Source organism: Mizuhopecten yessoensis, unplaced genomic scaffold, assembly GCF_002113885.1.
Source record: "Mizuhopecten yessoensis strain PY_sf001 unplaced genomic scaffold, ASM211388v2 scaffold10591, whole genome shotgun sequence".
Classification (NCBI taxonomy): domain Eukaryota; kingdom Metazoa; phylum Mollusca; class Bivalvia; order Pectinida; family Pectinidae; genus Mizuhopecten; species Mizuhopecten yessoensis.
The window spans coordinates 741344-752042 of NW_018408623.1; the positions used below are offsets into that span (position 1 = coordinate 741344).

General features: G+C 37.1%; 1 protein-coding gene across 1 annotated transcript in view; it reads right to left on the reverse strand.

The window, feature by feature from the left end:
- The window catches only part of LOC110461236, a 34540-nt gene extending 24375 nt beyond the window's left edge, over positions 1–10165 (reverse strand). The window contains exon 1 of the mRNA XM_021514627.1: positions 6456–10165. Coding sequence (XP_021370302.1) covers positions 6456–7461 — 1006 coding nt within the window. The 5' untranslated portion in view covers positions 7462–10165. The remainder of the gene's footprint in view (positions 1–6455) is intronic.
- Positions 10166–10699: the final 534 nt, after the last annotated feature.

A 10699-nucleotide genomic window follows, 5' to 3' on the forward strand; every position in this document is an offset into this window, starting at 1 on the left:
CCCCCTCAAACTTAGTACCCTGCCCCTTTCACTACCCTTATTGCTGGTGGGTGGACATTCTGTCCCACCACCATCATCCCCTCCCCACCCACTCCTCTTTGTCGTGCCCAGTACCAAGGTGGAAAGGCAGGACTCAATACCTCCCTTCTGCCCCTCTATAGGTACTGCAGATCCAATGTGGTAAGGTCTGATAATGGTTGCTAAGTGCTGGGTCTAAATATATTGGTGTAATCTTCTTTGTAGGTCTCAAATATAGAGCTTTTCTGACAGGTTCCACTTAAGTGTAGAGTTTTTTCATTATCCTACATCAGCCATACATACCTACGTATATATACAAAATAAATCTGAAGTCAACTGTTAATCAGAAAATGTAAATAACACTGACAAATTTTTTTTTGAAGTGTTTAAATATTAGTTGACTCATCATTACCACATACATTGATACAATACTAAAAAATTCTTTATTTCTGATTACTTGTACATATTTTGATTTGAAATAAATTCAAAATTAAACAGAAAACTTTCTTTCCTGAACCAATTTCATTAGGCACTATTTGAAAATGTATCACTTGTTTATTTTTTGTTTGCATTCTGAGATAACATTAGACGTCATCACAGATCTTATTCCAGACAGGGCTGATAGAGTAAACATTTAAGTCTGGGTTTGTGTAAACAAAAACAAATAAACATTGACTTAATGATCTCAATACTGAGATAACCATACAGCCACAGGAATATCTGTTTATACTTTCATCATAACCCCACAGGAATATCCTTTTTTTTCTTATTAATTTATTTTTATGGTACCAACCTGGTGCAGAATGGTTTTAGTCTTCCAGCAAAAATGAAATTGAAATAAACATGAAACCCAATTTTACTGGAAGGAATTTTCATTTTTGACCTGATAAAGGGATAAATATTCTAGCCTGTCATGTTGAACTTTGACCTCTATATATTCCTGTGACATCATCTGATTCCCAAGAACTCCTCTATTATCTGTAAGAACTCCCTACATGTAGATTGTACCACACTAATTCTTCCTTATAGCGAAGTTGTGACTGTACATAAACCTCACACTCTACCGGAGTAATTCTACCGTTTACATACTGTTTTTAATTTCCACAGAGGAAATTACACATTTTTAGATTTAAAAGCATAAATAAAATGTGTGTTTGCATACCCTAGAGGAAAATAACATGACACCTTTTGAGCTGTTCTCTCAAATGAAATCACCAGATCTTACAAAATAGAAACAGTTTAGCAAATTCACTGGTTGAAAATGCTCAATTTCAGGGTCCAAAACCAGATGTCTCCCTCTAAAATAGGGAGAGTGAAGTATGCATATAGTATTGTCATTACAATAAAACAGTGTTTTCAGTGTCAAGTAAATTAAAGCAATGCTCAGGAAAGATTTCCTCACCTCAATACCTTTACAATACAGCCATGCTGAAACTTGACCAATAACAAACTTGATCATCTCTAGGGCAAGAATAAATAAAAGATTGAAATCTGCATTCTCACTAACATGCTTTTGTAGATTTCGTATTTTTCAAACTGTCTTTTTCTTGCATACAAATTAATCCTACATTTAGCAATGCTCACTGAATCAATTACATGGAAGTTTAAGTGGACTTTTATTATCCCTCGGCTCTGTCAATATGTGGCTATGTGATGGGTGTGTGGAGAGATGGCAGGTGTAACCAAGGCCCTGATGAACCTCTCTAATGACTAATCAATCAGCTGTCATGCACACGACCTGTATGTACAGAGGCTGCAGGCCTCATCAAACTATTAACAATTATCTCATTTTTGTTGGGCAATCTAGCAGATTTAAATCTATGGGTTTATGTTTTAAAAGGGAATCCTTTTCATCAGCAAAGTAAATTGAATTATCTGATACCAATCATGATATGGAAGACTCAAGAATTAATCTATAAAAAAATGAAATAAAGCAAATTTGAAAGGACAAGTTTGGTCTCAAATTTCGTCTTCTTTTTTTCATTACAAGATAAATTAATCTAACTGTAAATACCAATTAGATCTAAGGCTGGGCTTGCTAATGGTAGAGGTTTTTATGTTTCACTTGCACTAATTAGTCAGCAAACAAAAAACAGCTGAGAGCAGTCGGCTGTGAAATGCCTGTGCATTTCTGTATTTATGCTGCACATTCTGCTGCACATGTGCATGCAGTCCAAGGAGGCACTCCTAACATGCAACACAAACGGCTCCACCCATAAACCACTGGACTAGCTCACAGCCTCCCAGAACTAGTTCTCAGGTCTCAAGTCCCATAGATCACTCGACTAGCTCTCAGTCTCCCAGAACTAGTTCTCAAGTCCCATACATCACTGGACTAGCTCACAAACTCTAAAGACTCTCAGAACAAGCCCTCGGAGTCCTATAATCAGAAGATAGGACTAGCTTTTAGCCTCCCAGAACTAGTTTTCAGTCTCTGACTCCCATTAATCAAAGGACAAGCTGTCAGCCTCACAGGACTAGCTCTCAGACTCAGAAATAACTCAAAATATTCCTGTACCCATGAATTCAAGAGAACAGTTATGTAATACTTGTGAGAAAGGTATATAAAAACATTGTTTAAAAATACTCTGCCAACCGATTTCCCTTTGTGGTGAGGTTATTACTGTCAGTTTCTGATACGCTACAAGCTACAGGACCACATATGTGGGTGTCACACACAAATTACATAATGCTTATACTGACAACTTCTATAACATGCTCCAATACAGCTGACTCCATCAAAATGTTTGTTCTGGTGCAAAAACTGCCAGCAAAACAATGAATGTCTGTCCTCACAGCACAACGTAATGGAAATATAAACCTACCATATGACATGTGACCAAAACTAATGCCAACTGCGTCAAATTACAGATGTCAATCAAACACTGAAATTACAAAAGTATGTCAATATGGACCATATCTAACTATTGCTCTCCAGTAAAGTGTACACATGTGTCTTTATTTTTTACAGCATATGACTTGGTGACTTGATTTACATGTTCCAAACAGTACACGTGTTGTATGGATATGTGGTTCTTGATATTTTAATCACTGGTCCCTTTATCAGACCCAGATATAAATTATTACCAAATCTGATCAAATTACACCATGATATCAAACATGTACGGTATCATTATGAAAACCCAGATAACTTATTACACTCAGGATGAATTAATTTTCAATGAAATAACCTTACTTACCAAACACCAATGACTAGTTTGAAATCTTGGCGGTTAAAAATGCAAAATTAATGGTCACACTCAGGGATCCATGAACAAGTGCCTCCTCCCCAAACCAGTACTAGTGTCATCTGTTTTTTTCTAATTCCATTTATCTTTCTTGTTCCCTCGTTTCCATCTTTCTTTACCTTTCTTCTCTCCTTTCCATCTACCTTTTTTCACCATCTTTCCATAGTCTTTCCTTCTATTTTGTACCATTCATTCCTTTATATTTTCCTTTTTTCATTACACCTCTTTCCTTCTTTTTCTTGTCCATTTATCTTTCTTTTTCACTTCTCTTAGTTTCTTTTCCATTTCTTTATCCATTCCATTTCATCCATCACTTTCTTCTCTTTCCGTTCAATTTCTCTATCCATTCAATTGCAACCTCTCATTGCTTTTTTCCGATCTTTCTCTCTCTAACCTTTTTGTCTCTTATCTTTGCATCGTTCTTTTTCCCTTTCATCTCTTTTTTCCTTTTCCTTTCCGTCTATTAAATATAGCATGCATCATCCCTATCTATCATTTCTCAATCCCTCTATCTTACCCTATCCCTTCATCATCCTTTCCTTATCTTCTCTTCTACCACCTAATCAACACCCCAATTTCCAGATTCTCCAGAAATCTCCCAATCTCAATCAGTTTCCCCAATCAATGCTGTAGGATCAACAAGAGCTTTATCAGAGCTGAGCTAATGAGGGCCCAAGAGATAAGCATTAAATGTCTGCTATATGTAGACTGCACTTAAACAGATACATGTGTAGTACATCATTATTAGCGCCCCTCCCCTTTTATCAGTTATTATTGAATGATATAAGAGCCCCTTTACTAAACATGTTCATTCTGGTCCTATACAATTTATATCAAACACTACTGCAGTCTCACAATATGACAGGACAATTTTACAGTATTTTAGAAAGAATGATTTTTTTCAGCCAATTTTTCTTGTGCCCTGGGTGCTAATCACAGTGAATGCGGTATGTGGTAATCATATAGACCAGATGGACAAACAAGACAGAAAAACAGATTATTATTCACACCAATGCAGGAATGGGAGACAGACACAATTGCAGACCAAGTTAGATATCTATAATTACAGAGAAACATTGTAAACTTACATAAAAGTCTGCATCAGACAGACAATGAAACAGACATACAGACATCACACCAACATTGCAGTGACACCTGTCTAATCTGAAACCCTTTGAGATAGCTCATTGATCACATTAGACAGTATGTCAGAATAAACAGGTCTTATTTGGTAATTTTCATTAGATATAGGATTCCAGCATTACATGGGATGAGACTGAATGTCTGAATACTGCAGGGGTCGGCTTAGAAAGGTTTGCAATTTCTTAGTGTAGAAAAAATTGGGCCAGGACACACCCGTTGACCTGCATGGTAGCTCAAGCGGTTAGAGCGCCAATATAACAATCTGAGGTCCAAGGTTCTAATCCTGGTCTAGCCCGCTGAATTTTTACTTTTTTAACACTGTTGTTGATTATGTTTTATTCATTTCATCTTCGTCATTTCTCATAAAAGTCCCACAAGGTATGGTTTTCTTTTCAGAGATTATTTATCAAAGCTATCAACATGAGGAGGAAAAACTGTTTCCAACACTTATTACAGTTTTCAGCAGTGGTACAGGGATCCTTAAGGCTTATATAAATTTAGAACTGCTTTACTGAAAAGCTTTGCTGTCTTGTTTCAGGAATGTTCCAACATATATAAATGATGGGTAGGGAATGAGTTGGGTGCTGAGGAGGGAGGCTGACAGGTGTGAGATACATCAGCTACCATGGAGGAAACGTCTCCGACTCGTTCTGTATTTCAAAGAGCGGATATATATACCAGAACACATAGCATAACCTTTGAACAATGTTTTATACCTGTTTAGACACAATAAAGATAGATACTTAACTTACAATGGGCAGGAGGTAAATATATTTGTAATAAAACATAACATATTTAGCCAAGAGGACTCTGTGAAACCAGTTCCAGGCTAGTGCGTATCAGTCTATACACATATCCTATGAGGAACACCCATACAGCATAAAATATTTCTCTATAACTTACATCCTGTAGTCATCTTGTTCCATAGCACTTTTTTGTAAGTTGCAATGCATTAAGAAACTATAAAAGCTTTAATAAACATAGGGCACTATCTTTTCTTAAAAGTGGTCCACCAAATTAAAATTCATCCAGCGAATTTAATGTAATGTCTGGTTTCTCCAATCAACTTTCCTAGTCACACCTGTCAGGTTAATCAATATGTTTTAATTAAGCTTTCAATTATGTGTATACTAACCAAATATTTCTCTCAAGGGGAGATAATCAGCAAAAGAGAAAATTTTGTATCAGCATGTCTATGTTTTACTTGTATTATCAATATTGGGCAAAGAAGTAATTCCAACAGTGTGGACAAGTTTAGGTTGTCAAATTTTCGGAGCAATCCGCTCCTAAGACACAGTGAAACAGAACAGTTACATGTACATATACATCATATTACAAGAAGATAGAATTGATATACTATAATTGAAAATATAGCTATTATATAAAACCAATAGTCCCCCAATATATATATATACAATGAAAAGATATTTCTAAAAAGGGGAGATAATCAGCAATAGAGAATTATTTTAATACACATATCTGTGTAATACATGTATTCTTGATGTAAACACTAACCAGATTTAATTTAAAGGGGAGATAATCATAAATAAATCAATTTTCTTGCTAGCATGTGACTGTTTTACATGTATTGTTCTGATGTACACTCTAACCAAATATTTCTCTCAAGGGGAGATAATCTGAAATTGATAAGTGCCAAAGTACAAAAGTAAGCAAAGAGTATGATTATCTACCAGCCTCCAGCGTGTATCCTTGGAGGACTAGACCTATACTAGTACTACATGATACAGAGCTAGAGCAGGATCCTAAGTTCAACATAATCTCTCAAAACCAGACTAACAGTTACGACCCCAGGATAATTGATATAATGTGCCTGGCCTTTGGGAAATGCAATTTGATCAGCACCTACTATAGAAGGTTCTTTTAGCACTGTAATTCTGCACTAATTGTTTCCCCTTAGTTTGTGAATTTGGCAAGGCCAGAATATATTTTGGCAGGAAAGTAAAGGGTTTCTCCAATGTGTTTAAAACGTTGAAATTAATCAACATCTTGAAATCACCATTACAATTACATTTTCATTAAACTTACCATTTTCTACATTTGGCAAATCTGTAAGTGTTGAGCAAGTATTGAAGTCCTGATTTTTAGCACTAGAGTAAAATCCTGTATCAAAGTCAGCTATGCTGTCCTCCTTAATACTTGTACACGTGCGTAGACTCCCCGACGCACTCGGTGGTAACGACACATTGTTGTCACTTTTTAATTTATTGAATATATAATCCCACTCTCCACCTGAGTTCCACACTTGTTGTTCCCCTGGACTTACGTCATACTTGAGGGAGGGGTCATTATCACAGAACGCCTTTAACTCCTGAACAATATCACAGCCTGAATTACGATTTATCCGTTGTAGCACCTTAGAACGTCGTTTCACCTTTTTAAGATTTTGAAACTCGCGTTCAAATGCCATGAAATCCTCGTCATGGTCAAAGAAATCCGTAAAAGAATCCTCTATTTGAGAATCCTCTAATTCCTCTTCAAATACATCACACTTATCATCAATTTCCTCATGATCATGTTCCTCCTCCTCTTCCTCATCTCCATACCTGTTTAACGAACACCGAAGCTTGTCCAAGCTATCAGAAAACCGATTACTTTTAAACGTTTCAAACACCCTCTCAAACTCCTGAAAGTGCTCATCACTGTTCAGGAACTCCATGAGTGGATCGGCAGCTAAATGACTACTTTTGCGAGCCTCTGCCGTTGTGAGAAGTTTTGGTTTAGAATCACCTTTAAACAAACCAAAATCCTCAAATAACTCCTCTTTAAGATGATTGAACTTTTTTAAATCGTGCTTGAACTCCTCAAAATCTTCCTCATCAACGAATCCATATTTAAGATGACTGTGAGGGGATGAATCTTTCTGGATATCACCGTATTGGAGATCAAATATGCTTTGGTTACAGACCCGATTGGCAGCAGCACTTCTCTGCGATCTACGAGAATTAGTGCTTATTTTGGCAGAGGGACTGGAGGAGCGTTGGTGTCGAAGGCGGCTATACGATATACCAGACCGCTTTCGACTATCTTCCATACCTCACTACACAACAATATAATGGGGGTGAGATCACTCTATATTCACATCCTAATGCACACACATTTGTGTTAGGCCTCCATTATCCATCCACTTTTCATCCATCCAGTTACAGATATGGTGTAGGGCCTAACTAAACAGGCAGGCTGGCAGAGAGGATGGGACAACAGTGCCAGCGTACTGCTCCTCAACAAATAACTACTAATGTTGTTACATACTGGTACACACTAACCTGATATAAGGTGAACTCTGACCTCACACCTATACCACCCCAATACACATTCTTTTCTCTCCAGGTACAAAATCCTCAGTTCACAAAAAGGAAATAACAGCACCTCTTTCTTTGAAGTTGTTCTTATTTAAACAACGACTGTAAGCACCAGCTTTATTGGAGGGTGGAAAGTCTAAATATATCTTTCAGTAAGTGCTGCCAGGGTAAATAAAACTTGTTATCAATGTGAACATGCGAACCAAATCACAGCTGATCACGAGCACACGGAACACTTAGATATCACTGGTCTCCACACATCAACTGACATTTAAAATTTGGATATTTAATTGACGACTGCAAAGATAATGAATTGCAGTGTATTTATTTCTATATGTGATCATGAATCCTGTCACAATCAACACATTACGTCAACAGACATCCCGTTAGGTAATATAAACGATCGTCAGCCTTAACAACAACATATACAGCTGCCCACCTGACATTGATTATGTACAGTAAATCTGTGTACTTTATCAGTACTCAATAATATCACCAGTATCAATAATTTCCTGGAGTCCCGTTATGACATCCCATCGTGACTGGCTAAAGGTTTACACTGTGTCAGCAAATTGGTGCTCTATCACACCTGTATGGGTCCACGTTTACCTCTGTAAAACATTTGCAGCAGAAAACAGTCATAAAACCTAAAACTCCAGTTTGTATTTCCACATTCACAAATTACTATACAAGTATCATCTTAGTTGGCGTGATCAGCTAAATGCACTGTACATGTGCAGACAGTCCCAGACTCTGGATCAATGTGGGCTTTCTCATGTAGCTGTCTACACACTGGGGAAAACTCCGCCAGATGGCATTTTGTGAACATGTGCTTGTTATATGAATCAAATGTTCTCAGAGAAAAATCTGTCCCAAGCTGTATAATTCCCTGTGATGAAGGCCCTGTGGTACATCCAACAATCACAGCACCTGGTCTACATATCCAATAGTACACTGCTCATATGTTATCCCTCTGCATCATAATCCTGTGTTTATTATACACAAATGTCTGTGTAATGATATTCCGTCCTTTGATACAGAAACTGTTAGAATGATTATCGGTGTTGATGTAAAATTAATAATAAAATTATCTCAAAAAAGTTTCAGTTGATTCTTAATTGAAGACACATGTCTGTACCTAACCGACATACATACTTGGCCCTGTGCTAATTCCAACATATACACTTGGCCCTGTGCTAATTCCTTGGGGAGGGTACAATCATTTGGCAGGCTATCTCACAGTATCTATGCTAATGAGCTTAGGGACTTAATCTGGTCAGGCAGTCCAGTGTTACATGTGCTGTCCAGTGTCCAGACAATCAAACCAATCAGAAATGAAGATTTGTTGAGCTGAATTCACATACATACAGCTTAACAACCAGTGTCACTGCTAGCACACCAGGAGTAGACATTGTAATGAATAATTGATAATCTCCTCTCCCCAATGTTGATGTGCGGTTAACAGTTATGATATTGACACACTAGTGTATAATGTATTAATTGGAGTCCACGGGGAAATTACATGAGAGCAAAAGTCAGCAATTTCCTTGTTGTGATTCTATCAATATCTTCATCTTCCTTACATATATGTACAGGCATAGACTCTAAATTTAATCCAAGTCTTGTATCTTCTTCAGTTTTCCAATTTCCAAATACTATATGACACTGCTGTTAATATTCAATCTATAAACAAAACTTCCATGAATTTGTCGGATTTCCATGTGACAGTCACAACATAGATTCAATTTCCTTTCTTCATTAACAAAGTATGGCTTTCTTTCCTTGGTTGTAAACAGCTGATATATTGACATGTACGACTGTCTTATTAGGTAAGTATCTATATAACAGGATGTAGCGCTACAGACAAGGTTCCATTGTCAACACTGCCCCTTTGTTACCAGTCTAGCTAAACATTAGACAACGGTGACAAGATGAACCACTGTACAAACATCCATCCCAATCTCCGGTACTCCAATTTCTCGTCAGTTTATCTTTCACCTGGTTCATCACTTCCTCAGTGGGTTTTCACGGTTGTAGAATAACACAGGTATATGAACGTCACATGTTACACCAGTTCTGTTGACAAAACATTACTGCCCACTCGCCATGACTAACACTCCTACACTACTATTGTTGTGATCAGCCGAGCGATCAGGTCATCAGAAAGGTCGTCATTGCTAGTCAGAGTTATCCCTCTTATTTAACAGCCGATCAGCCCATTCAAAGTACAGCTAGTATTCTTCACTTTCATAATCATTCAAGCGTGGAACTGATGGCAGCATAATGGAGCTGATCACAGTGTAGATAGCATGTCTGTATTTTTACAAATGAACACACTAGCCCCTTGTATCATCATGATCATGTCTCCAAAAAAAAAGGAAAACCAAAACGACATCAGGATCGTTTAATTTCCCCCCGTACCTGGAATACCCAAGTAGGTTTAAACCTGAATATGTGTGAGTAGGCTGTATATATAACACAGTTATAATAGGAAGTAATACAAGTTCTGTTCTACCAATCAAATCATTTGAAAGACAGCAATAACGTCACTTTCACTTACAAAGTACAATCATAGTACATCTGTGTGTCATTTGAAGTGGTTATACATATATATGATACACATAATCATATATATATCAATACAATCAGGCCAAAACATCTTATCACAAGTTCCGAGCATCAGATATCCTCATATCTACATCTGTTGTAGAAAATAAAGGCCTCCGATACTATAGCCCACTAATTGCTAATTGATGGTGTGTATAAAGGGTGGGTAGGTGGATTTTAATTTCATGCTGTTCATGTGTGCAAATAAATTTTGATAATTGTATTTACCTTTGGGCAATGCTGGAAGGTCAGAGGGTACACAGGCGATACTACATGTGTTATCACCTGTGTATCTCACCTGTATAAATATCACCTGTGTCATACCTGCCAATGGTATGACTAAGTAGAGAAATAGTTTTTGTG